General features: G+C 39.5%; 1 protein-coding gene across 1 annotated transcript in view; it reads right to left on the bottom strand.

The window, feature by feature from the left end:
- Window positions 1-17,119, bottom strand: part of LOC121878368 (FMRFamide-related neuropeptides-like) — a 59,469-nt gene that overhangs the window by 3,263 nt on the left and 39,087 nt on the right. Inside the window, exon 2 of the mRNA XM_042384571.1 lies at window positions 1,258-1,412. Within this exon, the coding sequence (XP_042240505.1) occupies window positions 1,258-1,411 (154 nt within the window). The 5' untranslated portion in view covers window position 1,412. The remainder of the gene's footprint in view (window positions 1-1,257; window positions 1,413-17,119) is intronic.

Raw genomic sequence — 17,119 nt, 5'->3', positions numbered from 1 at the left:
GTGAGTGGGTCAGTGGTAGCAATCCTTAGTCCCGCGTTGTGGGTGAAGGTTCCAACTCCCGCTGGTGGAGTTATTGTTTATGTATGTGTATTAGCGCGCGAAAGAGAGAGTGAAATCTCTACAAACAACAGCCAGTGTCAAGAGAATAGATAAGCTAATAAAGACAGGAATAAATGCCATAAATGTAAAAATTCGTCCAAAGATGGAACTGTTTCGGGAGAAAGAAAAATCAGGAGAAATAAAAGCCAGTTTCAGCGGGGTAGTTTGTCTTTTGAAAGACAAAGACCTCAGGCTATACAGCTATATCAACCAGCATGTCCGGATTTTGTAAAGAAAACCATCTCTCAGAATCAGAAAGCCCTTTTCATCACAGCGGACCAGCTCATCCAATCATCTCTTCGCTTCCTTGTTGATAACACCCCGGGCCAATCAGATATCACCTTTCTTTCAGTCGGAAGCTTATCCAATCAAAGCCTAGTTCACTCTCAGCCCATCCAATAAGAGGCGAGTTTCCTTTTAACCCAGCCAATCAACGAGGCGTATGGAGTGATTCGAGGTCTATATCTGCCGGCAGTGGAGGCAGCGTAGCGTTCTAAAGGGCAAAAACAATATCAACCTTTTCAATCTCCTGTCTTCATGGACCTTAAGATAAATTTTTGAGGAAATAATGAAGCAATTTATGGCATGACGGTTGGTCTTACTCTTCCCTTAGGCGAAGAGAGGGAGAGACACACAGAGAAAGAGATAGAGAGAAATTTGAAGAAAAGCAAGAAAAAGGAGATCAAATAGAAAAGGAGAGGAAGGGGATCACAAGTAAATGAAAGAAAAGAAGAGAGGAAAGCGAGAATTGAAAAACGAAAAATAGTCTTGTTCTTAGGGAGAGAATGTGAATAAAAGAAAGCGGTACACAGGGAAGCAGTTTGGCCAACATTACACTCGACCGCCATCTTTTCCTCAACTTGGAAATATTAGGTGTACCCATTTACAGCTGGGTGGAATGATAGTTCCCTGGGATCAAACCAGTAGCTTTTAAGGATAGAAGGCGAGTGATGTATCCACTCAGCCGCCGCACTCCAGAACCGGAAAACAAGTCTTTTTGAAAACATAATTTATCACTGGAAATGTAATAAGAATGCAAATAAAGTATTAGCAAAACTAGATTTGCTTAGTATGAAAATGTTTTATATAAAATAAATGTTATTACTAATACAGTCAAAGAAATAGTGCGGTGTCCCCACCAGCATCGGCAACAGATACCTGTGTACTCACGGGGGTCGGCTCCTGCTCGCTTGCCGAAGATGGAACCGTTGAAAGGTGGCTTCCTGTAGACGGCGCTGACGGGGTCAGTGAGCACCGCTACGATCACCAGCACCAGAGCCAACGCCACCACTACTCGCATCTGCACAGACATACTGTGGAGGAAGAGACCAACATGGTGAGAGTTGAACAAAGGAGAAGGAGCAATGACAGGTGTATAGGTAATATAATGAATGAAAGTTAAAGTATATATATATATATATATATATATATCTGTGTGTGTGGTGTGTGTGTACGTATGATTTTAAAGAGATACCACACCATCTGTATCTACAAATACATGGTGGGTATAAATGGGCTCTAAAATTGTTTGGAAGTTGCCTGTAAACTCATGCTTTTAGTGCAATAATGAGAGAGAGGAAGGGAGGAAGGGAGAGTGGAGGGGAAATAGAGATAATCATAGCAACAAGCACGCCATTAGTTTACCATCAACCACTTAGCACCCGAATAATGGTGCATAGCTGCCATATACCCCCCCCCCCTCTCTCTCTCTCTCTCCTTATTCATACAACATAATCTCAACATAATCCACTCACTATAACACTAGACTTTCCTCATACATTCACCTTCCTCATACACCCAATACACTCTCACAAAGTATCTCTCACATTATTGTCTTTCATTGAAGGTTACCAGATGATGTGTTGAATCCGTTACCTCTCTGTTAGTTCCAATTTCTAGAGAGAGAGAGAGAAGGGGAAGAGAAAGAGAGTGGGGGAAAAGAGCAAGAGAGAGGGAGGGAGAGAGTGAGAGACGGGAAGAGGAGGAGAGAGGAGGACAAAGATGGAAGAAAGAGAGAGAGGAGGGAAGAGAAGGAGAGAGAGAAAGAGGTTCATATAAATGTTCTTTTGTTTTATCTTTATCACCATTCTTACAGCTTTCTTTTTTATGAGTCTCTCTGTCAGTTACCATTTTATTTCGTGTTTGTTTCCACATTAACGTTAGAGAGAGAGAGAGAGAGAGAGAGAGAGAGAGAGAGAGAGAGAGACAATCGTATCAATTTTGCAAACTGGAATACATGTTTTGTTGCCAACCACTGTGTGAGTGTATGTCTGTGTATGTCTGTGTCTGTCTGTGTGTGTCTGTGTGTCTGTCTCTCTGTGCGTTTCATGAAATAAAAACTGAACAGTGTTAATAATTCTTATTTCATGGTTACGAGCTAAAAAAAAAAATAGCCTGTGAGTCTGTAGCAAAAATAATACATATCTAAATATCGAATAAATAAAATATCAGATAATATGTAAGAATAAAATAATATAAACCAAATATTAAGATTGTACATTATGTTCCTAGGAATAATATTAGGCCTACGGTTGAAACTTGAGTTATTATTATTGTATTTTCTTGACTTATTTACAACAAAGTGATGCTATTCCGTCTAAGAGAAACTGCTTTACCTTACCATACCCAAACTTACACTTAATTAACCCAGGTAAGGTTAGGTAAAGTTAGCTTAGGTTAGGTTAAGGTTGGGTTAGGTTGGGTTAGGTTAGGTTAGGTTAGGTTAGCTAATACTACTGGTATTCACTTTTAGTTTTGTATTATATCTGTATACGTGACAAGTCCTATATATTCACTGGTTCGAATTAGAAAAAAAATTCAGAAATATATTGAAATTGTCTATATGAAGCAATTAACCTAAAACGCACTACATTGTTGTGAAAAACAAAATAGTATAAATGTTTTTCTCTTTATCTTTTCAAGCTTGAGTCGTTGAGAATTTATAACCGAGAGAAAGGGGATGAAAATAATAATAGATGAAACAGGGAAATACATTCTACAAAAAAAAATATATGTTACACAGATAGGAATAATGACCTGATTAAGCGTTTAACTCTAATTGATGTTTGTTTGTTTTTTATCAATTAAGAAAAAAAAATATCTTCCTCGTCCTAAATATTAAAGTAAATTAGTAAATAAGTCTCTTGAATATTAAGTTTGTCATTTAGAAGTTGTATTTAAAGCTCTTGGGTGAAATGGTAACAAATAAAACATGAGATTTTGTTGTTTTTTTCATATCCAGATGTAATTAGTTAAGACGAACATTTCACATCTGAATGAATATATTTTATTTTATTTTTATTTTAGTTCACAAGGTTTATCAACTAACCCCTCCCAAAACAAATTTATATACAGAATATTAATTATCACATGGAAATATTTCAGAATAAGACAAGAGCTTTTCATGAAGGGATTTAAATTTTTTTCTTTCAACTTTTTTTCTTCTTTCTTTTTTCATGTCTGTGTCAGAGCCATGAACGGGAGGTTTGTGGCTGTCTAGTAGCTGTGAAAATATGACTGAATATATCCACTTTATCTGGAAACTAGTAAAGGAATTAGTGAGGGATGAAGAGGGAACGAGACCTGTAATTGAACTGTCCATCACCCAACCACAGGTATACCTTCGCGTGTTGAAATAACAGAAATATATCGCAATCAATAACACTTGTTCTCAGTTTATTTATGAATGGAGACTTAACCGACCTATCACAGAGTTCAGTGACTCGTCGGCAGCTAATCAGGTGGCAGGGTGTATTAAACAATGACGGAGTGTAAACAGGAAGTTTTTTTCAAGTATATTTTCTCCATTCGTGTCTTCTGTGGCTCTTCATGTCCTCCTTCCTCCCTTTTTCCCTTCTCTCCTTTAATTCTTCTTCCCTCTCTCTTCCTTCCCTGTATCATCAAAGGTACCGTGTCTTTACATATTGTCAATAATCTTGACAGCAATCAGTCACCCCAGACGTTTCACTCACCATAAACATGACAAATTACGTATATCCTGTAGGTTCTGAGAGACACCCCAGGAAAACATCCTCCATATTCACAAGCCACCATATCCCCTACACTCATCACACTTATCACTGCAATCACACCATAGCCACCACAACCACACCACAGTCACCACAACCATACCACAGTCACCACAACCATACCAGTCACCACAACCACACCATAGCCACCACAACCACACCACATCCAACACAACCACACCACAGTCACCCTACTCACCACAGATATTACACTCGCCAGAACCACCAGATTCACCACAATTCCCAAAGCCACAACAAAGTTAGCCAACAATCCTTCACAGACTGTCTTCCCTCTGGCGGCTACAGTGAATCACGCGCCAGAAACACAAAAGAGCGAATATCTCCTCCTGGGGAACATCCTGCTCGTGTTCTAGGAATATATCCAATAGTCCACTAATTTATCTCCTCCATATATATTTCGATCTCTTAATTCCATAATCTTTTCTCATGTTGACGGCAAACACCGAATCTTCTAAAGTGTAATGTAATTCTAATCTTTTAAGGAAATGTGTACTTAAGAAAAGATAAGTAAGGAGTATCTCTCAAAATTTGGAACATTTAATGATAGTTATTTTAGTGATTACAAAAAGATATCTTATAATATGTGTATATAATTTATGTAATAATTGTAGAGGAGTTTTTGCAGTGTTAGATTATTATAGCGTTGGTGCTCTGGAAGGGAAATGACTGTGGTGAATGTGAAGTACAGGTGTGTGAGAGAGAGGTGGAGATGAGAGAGAGAGAGAGTAGCGATATTCATAGGGATTAACGTGGCCAAAGTGGATCTTATTATGGATGATGGTGGCCAAATTGATTACTCAAATGATTGATGGTGGCCAAATTGGATACTTGTATGGATGAAAGTGGCCAAATTGGGTACTCAAATGGGTGGAGGTGGCCAAACTGGACATTCGGGTGGAAAAATTACGGCTGCCTACCTCGACACTTACATACACGAGAGTAAAATGAGGAAGGAAAGACATTTACAGCTGTTAAACTTGTTGACACACACACACACACACACACACACACACACACACACATGAAATCCTACGTCCTAATACTAAAATTACCCTTGAATAATTTATTTGGAATAACCCCATCAAACAATAATTCTCACAAGGCACTAAACTTGAAAACTAACTCCAGCGTTATTTCAGAGAGCTGCTTGAGTATTCTGTTGACTTTCCAAATTTCATAGTGAAGGACTTCTATCGGCCAACTTCCTCCGCCTCAAGTTTCTCTCCTCTGTTTAGTCTTTACTTAATCAAACTATTTACAGGTCATAGCCAAGCTGAGAATTATCCCTCGAAGGTTCACACGTACCCCCCCCTCCCCTCTCCCCCCTCCCCCCCAATACTTGTCTGTAATTATGCCTGGGATAAGTTTAAACCCACTGAGCATTTACAGTCAAAAGATCAAAAGTTAAATTACTCGTATATCAAAGAGATTTAAACTAAATTCGTTCAAATTCAATGAGGAAAAAAAGTGTCACTAAATATGGGGAATGGAATTAAGATGAAGAAAGTAATTTAGGCTTTAACAGTAATATATTCCTCAGTATAACTTTAACATACACAGGGCACGTTTTGTATACAACTAGACAGGGTTGACTTAATTGATCCTGGATTGACGAAAAGCTACCTATGCTCCTCAGTAACCAATATCTCTATGGTGAGTAGTACAGGTGTGTCAAGAGTCGCAGCAGTCCCGTGATCCCATACACTACTTTCACCTCCACACTTGGCACTCGCCACTAATTGTTGGGTGGTCCATCTTACCTCTCCTCCTTTACTCTTCTTCCTCCACGTAGTAATTCCTTTCTCTTTATCTTTCTTTTCTTTGTAATTGGCCTTATTCCGTCCCTTCTCCACCCATACCCCTTCCCCCATTATCAATACCTCTCTCTCTCTCTCTCTCTCTCTGTTGTCAGTAGTCTTTAGATAACTTCGCTTCACTGTTTGAACGCCAGGTGGTTCAACCTCACACCCTGTTTCCGAAGGTTGATTCATGGTGTTTATGTGCAGGTGTGTGTTAGTGGAGAAAACGGTATGTGTGTGTGTGTGTGTGTGTGTGTGTGTGTGTATGTGTGTGTGTGTGTGTGTGTGTGTGTGTGTGTGTGTGTGTGTGTGTGTGTGTGTGTGTGAGTATATTCTCAAACCACGTTCCAGTAACCTAGTAATCTAACTTTGATGCATTAAAGTAATCAGTTACTGTATACCCACAATTGCATACGTCCGTCGCGAGGAAACACACCTCTGAAATGTGTAAGCCAAACACAACATCGTAGACTTCATTGTGACACATACACACACACACACACAAACATATTATCACAGGGCCTTAGAACTATTGCTTTAGATGAAGCTCCTTTGAATCTCTGTGTTGTCTCGAGTATTCATGATCCTCTGCTCCACTATTGTCAACACAACGCCCGAGTGGAAAGTGACAGATCAGTTTAGACGCGCTGTCAGGGCTCTTCAGTGATGTCACCTTCGGTCTTGATGGGGAAAGGAAGAAGAGGAATGAAGAGAGGGAGGATGGAAGGCAAAGGGAGGAAAAAGTGGGGGAGATAGGGAGGGAGGGGGCTTATTATGTACAGCATGAGGTGGTGGCAGTGGGGGGAGGAAAGGGGAATGCTAGAGATGCATCGTAATGGTGAAAGGAAGGAAAGGGGAACGGAAGAGATGGGAGGGGAGAGGTGATGAGGGTTAAAACTAGTGAACTGAGGGAAGATACTGGACGTGAGAGTGTTGTAAATAAGCCAATGGTGGTTGTAGTATGTTGGTGGTGATACAGAGAGACTTAGTCATATTAGTGTACTATGGTTAAGGTGTAAGGTAGATAAATTGAAGTGAAGTGATAGAACTGCAACTCAGACCTATTGCTTAAGGTAAAATGTATCCTAAATGACTCAGTGTATGTCGTATATATGTAGAATACATTTCATACTGATCCAACAAAACATATACACACCTACACCTACTCTTACAAATACCTTTTATACAATTATCCACACACACACACACACACACACACACACACACACACACACACACACACACACACACACACACACACACACACACACACACACACACACACACACACACACACACACACACACACACACACACACACACACACACACACACACTTCACACCATGCCGACACATAAGCCGATCACACTCTCCTGTTCAGAATGCGTCGCCCTCCCCTCACCTCCCTGAAACTAAACCTTAATCAACTTCAACGGCCAATAATCTGCTTGGCTGAACTACACCACCAAAAATAACCACGCCACCCAGCCACTGTGGTGAGGGGTGGAGAGCCAGGCACTTGTATACCAATCACATCAAGTCTTTTGTTTTCACTCTGCTTGTCGGGTAAAGTGATTTTGTTGGCTTTTATTTTTAATCTCACTTAGAAGAAAAAGTCGGCATTTTTCGGGGTTTTTTATATATATTTTTTTTTTCACTTACAAGAACTTTTTTTTGGGGGGGGGGGGGGGGGGGGAGCTCGACCCATAATGGAGAGTTTAGCTTTTTTAATAAGTATTTAAAGGATGAAGTTTTTTTTTTCTTTTTTGCTCCATTTTATCTACGGGAAAGTTTAATTTTATCTTCAGGTGAAATGTTCTGGGGTATCTAATCTTCAGGTGATCCATATTTTTTCCTCTGCTTTAAGAAAATCCTATTCACATCCTCTGGCAGTCGTCCTTAAAACTGCATTCTTCCCCAAATCCCGATTAAAGGTGAAAGTGTGGAGAGAGTCGGAAGGAGTGTGTCATAACTTCAGTGTGCTGCCAGGGATGAATAAATTGTGGTATGTCTGTGTGTTTGTCGGAGAGGCAGGGGGGAAGGGGAGAGGTCGGTACGAGGTGTTTGTGTGTGTTTGTGTGTGTGTGCGTTTGTGTGTATGTGTGTGTGTGTGTGTGTGTGTACATTTACGTGAGTGTGTGTGTTTGTATATCGTGTTTCTGGGTATATGTACAAATTTGCAAATACCTGTTTACATGTTCATAGATGTACACATGTTTATGAATCTGTGTAAAGTAACTCATGGTCTATTTGTTAACTAAACTCCCGTCCAAACTCGTCATTAATAACATTCAGGACAACTTTTATTGAGAGAGAGACGACTACTACTATAAATTATTCAATAGACGCTGAAGCAACATCGATCACTCTCGGTGTTCTTATGGGCTTTCATGTTTTGGAATGAATAATGGAGAAAAGTTTTAACTCTTGTATAGAAAGATCAATTATGTCACTCTCAGGTAAAATCATTAAGAACGAGTCAAATTTTAACGCCTCAGAATGCCAACGTGAATTGGTAGTGAAATGTAATTAAGAAAAACGTCATCTTTAAGTATCAGTTATTAAGTAAGTGAAATCAAGTGGTAAGTGTATCTCCAGCCAGGATATTCTCGGTAAGTCATAAAATAAAGACGACACGAACCTATTCATCTTGAGTTACAATTTGACAAACTGTTTAACATGCGAAACGAATGTGGTAGTTCTTAGCATCGACCATTCTCTCACAATACCTCAGTCTGACATCCTGTGAAGTAAATGTCTCAGGTATGCAGTACGGGGTCGAGCTTTTGGTTCTTCCGTTAATCAATAGAGCGTCTACCTGAGCGTAATTAGTGAGAAGGTGAAGAGGTGGAACACGATCCATGGGGGGGATGAGGAGATGAAAACGAGAGAAAGAATATGAGAAACAACACTGGAGAAAGGTAAAAGGTTGTGCCGCATGGGGTTAAAAGGGTTTGATAATGGGGGGTGGAAAATGGGGGTGGAAAATGGGGGTGGATAGGAATGAAAATAACATAAGACACCATCCATAACACACAAGGAAGATGTGGTTTATTGTCATGATGGGGAGAATCTTAAGAATGGGGGTAAAACACGACCTATGATGGATGGGGGAGGGGAGATTATGTGTCGTTTGGATGGTGAGGCGGAAATGGGGAAAGAAGGTAAGGTACAATCCATGGGCGATGAGAATTGGGATTTGTAAAGGTTTGTAATGCAATGGAAATAAATGAGAAAGTAATACAGAGAAACGAGAAAAAAACAGTAAAAAAAAAAAGAGAATAATGTAACAATCACAGAAAACACACACACACACACACACACACACACACACACACACTATATTTAAATGCGTCATAAAACTCCAGGATCAATGTTTACAGTAACTGAGTAGAGCTTCTTGATGTAACCATTACCAACGACGACACCCTCCATCACACTTCACCCTTCCTCATATCTCCCCTCCTTCATGCATCACACCTTCCTCAAACTTCCTCTACCGTCACACCCTCCTTCACATCCTCATACCCTCCCTAACTCCTTCCTCCCCGACTCTCACACTTAACCCACTTACTCTCCCTACCCACTCTTGCACCATGACTCAACCTACCCCCACACCCAACCATACTCCCTCACTCCTCACACACACGATCTTCCTCCGCCGTGATCCCAGGAAATTAATTACAGTGCCCCCAAAAACCTTCTACTCGATGTCATTCTTGCAGTCGTTCTTGTTTTTTAGTTTGCGTGAAGTTGTCATGAAAATCGGAAAAAAATATGAAATAATATTGATTTTTTAATTTATCGTAAATTGGATCTAGATTCCCAGAGGTTGTGTATATAAGATAACCTTTTCCCTTAACATTTAATATTTGAGGTAATCTAACTCTTTCCGTCAAAATTCTATTCAAAGTTCAAGAAAAAAATGGCGTTAAACATTGACCAAGACTCTTTCGTAACTATCGAATGTATTAACATGTCGAAATATCACATGTCCATAAAAAAATATTGTGTTTTGTTACGATAGTTGCGTAAGGACCATTATACAAATGTTACAATCTCCTTTAAAGTATATTAATATTGTATGTATCGTAATTTGCATATATACAGTAGCTATACACACCACAGTGATTTGTATGATTATGGCAGGTGTAAGAAGGAAGGACGAGCAATGTTAAGGATATCACAAGTTAATACACTCATCTACAAAACCATAATCTGACAATCGTATAGGGTAGTGTTGGTCAGGCAAGTACAGGTTAATTTAGGTTAGCTTAGTTCTTGTTACCTGTATTTAGAAATATTTACTAAAGATAAATTGTTTAGTGGTTAATCTTGTATCATTTATTCAACAGAAACACAGTTAAAATAATGAGATTCCCCCCCACCCCCCAGTAATATTAATAACAATAATAATAGTAATAAAATTGATTTGGGCGCATTGGAAACCTAACATTACAGAAAACTAAAAAAAAAAAAGAAATCCGAGACTTAAATCAGAACATTATTGAAAAGTCCGCCATCTCGTCGTCAAGAGGCAGCACCGTCGCGTCACACTCCCAGTCGCCTCACTTTCTCCTCTGAGTATATATTGTTATTTCATCGACGCGTGAAGCACATTAGAGGAAAGCGAATATTGTGTTGCTGGCGCAGAATATCGCGATATTGAATGCGTTGGTGTGTAAGAGGACAGGTATAACGGGATATGAATGTTATGAGGGGGCGGAGGAGGAGGGGAAGAAAAAGGAGGCGGAGAGTTGAGAATGACGGATAATAAGTAGAGAGAGAAAGGGTAGAAGGCCGAGACAAGATGCAAGAGAGATAGATAGGTAGATGTGATGAGGAAACGAAAGGTGAGAATGAGAAGGAAGAGAAAGAGGGATAGGAGAAACAGACAGTGGAGAAAAGGAGTAAGAAGAAGCAGAATGAAAAACATGAAAAGAGAAGATTAATATACGGGTAGACGAGAGAGAGACAAAGCGAAAAAGGAGAAGAGAATCAGAATAGAAAAATACGAAAAGAATAAACCAAAGCAAACAAGAGAAGAAAAGAGGGAAAATAAAGAGAGGAGAGAATATAACAGAAACGTGGAAAAAGGGGAAAGAGAATTGAACAAGAGTAAGATTAAGTAAAGAGACAGGAGGCCAACTAAAAGGATTGGGTGAGAGACATAGCTGATAAAACCAAAGGACAGTCATGGTGATCGGAAGATAGAGCAAGTGATGGAGAGTGAGAGTGAGAGTGAGAGAGAGAGAGAGAGAGTGATGATGAGAGTACCCCTTCTCTCCACTCCACTCCTCGTCTCTCCCTGCCCACTAAACATAATCTAGATAATGCTATGTAGATTGTGTGAGGTGAGGTACCAGGAGAGAATGGTTACCGTCAATCAGTTCTTGAGGAGGAAGGCGCCCCGAGGCCAAGTCTCTCGCTTCTCCTCTCCCTCAGCACCACTGACAATATCTTTTATGAAGGCGACGGATATATAATAACATAGCACCCACCAGGTACTGCTAGAGGGCTGGAAGTAACAACAAAAACAACAGTAACAACGATAAAAAAGAACAGCAATATTGATAATAATAACAATATCCGAGTGATTGGTTATATACCTGTATAATTTAGGCAACAGTGCATTACTTATCACTATAGTTATGGAATTGAACTGAATAAGAGAATGTAAATCGATTTCCTTCAAGGCCGCCAGCCGCAATGAACCTACCCCACAAAAATATATACCTTGGACCATAGCACTCTGCCGTAAAATCTACTGGGCGAATTTTTGACAGTGCTGACCGATAAGGCACATATTGGTCCTGAATCCTAAAAATAATGTTCGTGTCCGTGTTGGTTGGTGTCATGTTTTCAGAGTTGGTATGTACAGATAATGACAAAATTTCCTTGACACCTTTAGCAATATTTCATCAATTGGAGGATCACGTACGTGGATTATAGAAAATATTGTCGTTTTGTGAGTCTGGTATAAAAGATGATTAGCAAGATTGGAGAGAGAAGATAATAATTATATAATCGTAGAGAGGAGAATCCAGAGTCCGTAAGAGTGATAAGGACAGGTTTAGAATAGTTCCTTCCCTTGTATGCAGGCGGTCTGGAGTGTCGCCTGGTCATATGAAACTTGTGTGCGGTGATAAAGAATAGAAAGGGTCTCAGTGTCTATTCCTGCATGATCACTGCAAAAGGAATCTTCGGACCAGGAGTAAGAAATAATAAAAGAGGTAAATAAAATAATGTGAGAGTGATTACTGATAATAGAAAACCTAACTATATCTTGATCTGGGGATTCGAGATAATACTGAAGAGATTCTAAGATATCCCAAGTGGTGGCAGCAGCACACAGGAGTATATCCCCTGTGTAAGTATAAATTAAGGCTTGGAGGTATATATTGCAAACAAGAAGGGGATATGACACCAACGCAGTGAAACCAAAACTGAAATAAAACAGAGGATGTATGGTGGGTCGTACAGGCTGAACACAGGTTGGTATTTATCCTTCTATTGTTACGTAAAACTCAAACACAAGACTAACTCAAAATCACGATTTCTTAGAATGGTCGAGGATACCTATGAATGCCATATGGATTTCGTATCGTCTTAGTTACAGTGTTTCTTATCAATAAAGGTAAAAGTTTGAGAACGGTTTGAGTCCCCCTTCGTTTGGTTCTTGATTGGGAGAGGCGGGAAGCTCCAGTTTTCACTTACTCACTCGACCAAACACACCACCTCACCCCTGCTAGATAAAAGGCAGAGGGGAGACAGGAACAAAGATTGGGTGACAAGAAAAACTCGAATATTAATAAAAGTAAACAAAGGATGAACAAATAGTATACATTTATATCCTGGAAACTCTTAACGATTGGTGGAAAATGAAATGGAGGAGAGATGCACGTGACGAAAAACACTTACAGAAGGAAGAAGGATTACAGTAATATAAGACCACCCTATTATCCAGCAGATCTTCCCGTATACATGTACTTCGCTTGGCAGAAGAATTACCTAGATAAACATGTCAGGAGGTGGGTGGGTGTTTGTGTGTGTGTACCCTACATTTAAGAGATTGTAGGAAAATGATATAAAGAGATGAAAAAGTCTGTGTAAGAGCCTTAAAACAGCTGTAGTGTAGAGAAAAAACAAACATCCCGTACCACTGATATCTCCGCCGCCGTCGCCATGCAGGAATGTTTGTTGGCTAGTAAAGGTGGTAGCTGAGAGGAGTGCTCGCCAGAGTTGTAGACGAGAGATATGGGGAAATTATGTAACTTGTCGTTGTGTTGGCATGAGCTGGTGTAAGAACCACGTATCTTGCACCAGCGTTCATTTCCACCGCGTGTGTTAAGAATGAGGACGAGATGCTTCAAGGAATACTTCCTCTCACTCATAGTAAAGCAAAATGATAATAGTCTTCAGTGGAATAAACGACACATATGAACAATTTTTATTCACTTTACTTTTTTATCAGTTTACATATACACATAGATATTTACTCTCCTAGGAATTAAACACATTTGTAAATTACTCATTTCTTCGAATATATATAAGGAGGGTTGTTAAAATGTGTATTTCAGCACATATGAAACAGGTGTTGGAGTTAATGTTAAATGGGGAAGGTTATGGATGGGTTTGATAAGGATTGAGGACACAGGGGACGGAGATATAAATAATTACAATACGTAGATTAGCTTACCCCATCATCATCACCCTCACCGTCTTTATCATCACCACATAAACTAAACTAACCATCATAATCATCATCACCTTCACCATTATCATCATATTTACCCCACCACCATAACTACTTCTCTCTCACCATCATAGCTAGTACTGTTGTTACTATTACTAATGCCATCAAGATAACCACCAGTTACCTCTATCGCCATCTTTACTGTCACAACCACCACCACCACCACCACTACCATAACCTGGGCCGCTAACCACTACCACCACCAGAGTACCCAGAAGTCGTCATCACTCAGCAACAGATTCCGAAATTCTGCCTCTTATTACACCAGTGATGGATGTACAGTGTTACTCAGATCTTGTTGTTCACTTTTCTGCGGAGTTTTTTTTTTGCGCCAGGTAAGGTGATGGGCAACACTAGTTAGTTTCAGTAATTTTATGTAATTATTGTATGACTCAAGGACTTCGCAAAATTACTTAAATGTGTAGGTTGGTCACGAAATTACTGATATATGGTAATTAATTTTTACACGATTTTACTGAATGGATTTAAGCAATTTGTTGAGTCTACCATATCATTTATGCCGTGCTTCCTAATACACGTATACCTGAAACACCAAGTTGTTGAAGTAAGTGTGACTTGTCGCCTCCCAGTGAGTTTACCTACAGTCTGTATAACACATTAGTACAACACTGAAGTGAATAAGGATAATGTTATATAGTTTGTTTATTACGTTGTTTTGTGGTGATCTGTGTTGGTAGTCCTGCCTGGTGGACGTATTCGAAAGCATTGGTTAAAAGAAAAAAAGGTTTTGTCACTTCTTAACGATATATGACGATTTAAATATAGTTGTGTTTTATCTCATTATGCGTTTTGTTTAAGTTTTATACAGTTAATGAACTGAATTAAACAAAATTAGACCAAAATTATCAATAATTCTTCACAATTGCCTACGCTGTGAGACACTGATGACAGAGTTTGGAAGAGTTGTTTCAGAGGTTCATGACTAGCGGTGATATGTGTTCGCTCAATGAACTTATTCATATGGGATAATGGTCTTTATAAATGGAATGGCAAAGGTTTCTTATAGGCATAAAATAATTTATATTGACAAATACAAAAACAATTATTACGTGCGTTCTAGATCAGCGGATCAGGTATTTCGTAAATTAAAACAGAAAGATACAATCGTCGTCTTCTCACAGTAATGAGACAAGTTCATTGAGTACCACCAAACTCTGACAATTGCTCAGACCGTCATTTTAGTTGCAGTTGCTGTCGAGTAAACACGTGATACAGTGAAGTGCTGTAAAATATCATCGTTGGTGAAGGAATATAATATCAAGAGGTAAGTGATGGTCTATACGTGTTGTATTTGTTGAGGTTATTGTGTTAAATATGAGGATGTACAGTACAGTTACTGCAAAAAAGTCCTAAGGTTCAGTTTTGATTTTCATTCCAAAGATGGCGCGGTGCTTCTTACAATATTCCTCTTCACTAAAAACTCTTAAGCCAATCACTCCACGAAAATATACAAATGACATTTCACTTGGACTTACTTACCTGAATCCGTACAATTACTGCCGACGTGTTTACAATATGGCGTATTTGGATCATTTTATTTTTTTTGAAACTGCTGTAATCCCCTCCAGTGTTCCCAGTGGGGATCCAAAAATATCATTTGGATACATCTTGACCAACTAAACCGAACTTGATGATCTTACTTATCAAGTGACTTGGGTAGGTTGATTGGTTCCTGTCGCCAATCGTTGTAGCCCCACAGACGGTTGCTGTTTTGTAAGAACACTTGTAAAGAAGCTAATGTAAGTTCATAGTCATAATACAATCCTCTCTAACCTAAAAAAAAAAAAAAAAAAACTTTAAATCAAACACATCCTTGAGATCCTGCCAATATGTAACCCGGTATAAGTGGCAACTTTCTCCTTAACGTTTACAATCATTTTCATACGAGTAAAGCGTGATGGAAGGTAAATCTGAGTGGGTTTTTTTTTCCAGGCAGATGAAAGTTAACAGCTCCTCGAGGGACCGTAGCACACCATGAGACATCACACTTCAGTTATGTCAAGCAGGTCAGTTATTATTGTTTTGTACTTGTGCTGGAGTCTTGCATCTTCGCTGAGCAAGTCGCCGTTACCTCCTGCGTTGAACATCGAGATCACGTTTGCTGTATAAAGTCAAAAGGGAAATTTTCTTGATCCTGTGATTTTCTAGCTAGCGACTTGCGTATATTATTAACTCGGTCAACTTCCGAAACTTTCAACTCCTTTTCGGGGGTGTGTGGCTGGGGTCCTGGTATCGTGTACTGGAGAGTGTGTGGCTGGTGTCCTGGTATCGTGTACTCGAGGGAGTGTGGCTGGGGTCCTGGTATCGTATACTGGAGGGTGTGTGGCTGGTGTCCTGGTATCGTGTACTCGGGGGTGTGTGGCTGGGGTCCTGGTGTCGTGTACTCGAGGGTGTTTGGCTGGGGTCCTGGTTTCGTGCACTCGAGGGTGTGTGGCTCTTATCCCTGACCATTACCAATGAACGTGAGTAGCATCACAGGTCAGATAATTAACTTACATTCCATACTTCTGAAAGGAGGAGTAGAAGCAGGAGGAGAAGGTGGAAGGGGATAGTTTAGTGTGAAGCCAGACCAGACCAGAGTTTAACCTCGGCACTCTTAAGTGAAATACCCTGATGTTAAGAAACCCTACGAGAGTGAGACAGAGTACGACTAATACACGATTGAGAAATTTGAGTAAAATTGAGTGTGGTTAGACAAGCGAAAGAATAAAAGAGTAACCAGGAGCGAAAGAGTGGGAGTCTTGCCCTGGGGATGAAAGCGATCACTCTCTCCACTCGGGTGCACTCTACATACAGTGGTGTGGGGTAGATATTGGAATTCTTGCATAATAGTAGAGCTGAGGGAGTAGATGAGGAATGCCCTACCTCCATTAATACTCCATTTATATGAAGCTGTTTTGTTTTTTGTTACTCTTATGACAAACAACAAGTAACTTACACTGTTAAAGTTAGTAGCAGCTTCTGATAAACCTTCCTTTCTGTGAAGAGTTATATACAAGTTTTCCTTCACATTATTTATTACAAGCGACGTTCTGCTATACTGACCTATATAATTCTACCAGTGCAATGAAAGAAGAAAAAATAGTGGTGATTATTGATTGGGATTGTAGGGGACGTGAAGGGCAATAGGTGTTGTGTTGTGATGAAACTGTTAAGGTAGAGAGAAGTTATAACAGCCATATTAAGAAACTAACTCTTTTAATGAACAGAAAATTCGTTCTGTGTCAAAATTCGATCTAATTCGTTCTGTCAAAATTCGTTCTAATTCGTTTGCAATATTCGTTTTAAATCGGTATCAAAATTCATTATAAGTTGTTGTCGTTTTATTATTATATATGGGGCCTTACAGTAATAAGCTCACCAATAGCAATGTCAATAATAAAGTAAAAATTTA

The sequence above is a fragment of the Homarus americanus genome, unplaced genomic scaffold (assembly GCF_018991925.1).
Source record: "Homarus americanus isolate GMGI-L3 unplaced genomic scaffold, GMGI_Hamer_2.0 scaffold41027, whole genome shotgun sequence".
Classification (NCBI taxonomy): domain Eukaryota; kingdom Metazoa; phylum Arthropoda; class Malacostraca; order Decapoda; family Nephropidae; genus Homarus; species Homarus americanus.
Note: the sequence above shows the minus strand (reverse complement) of the source record. Positions and strands in the feature narration are given on the sequence as shown.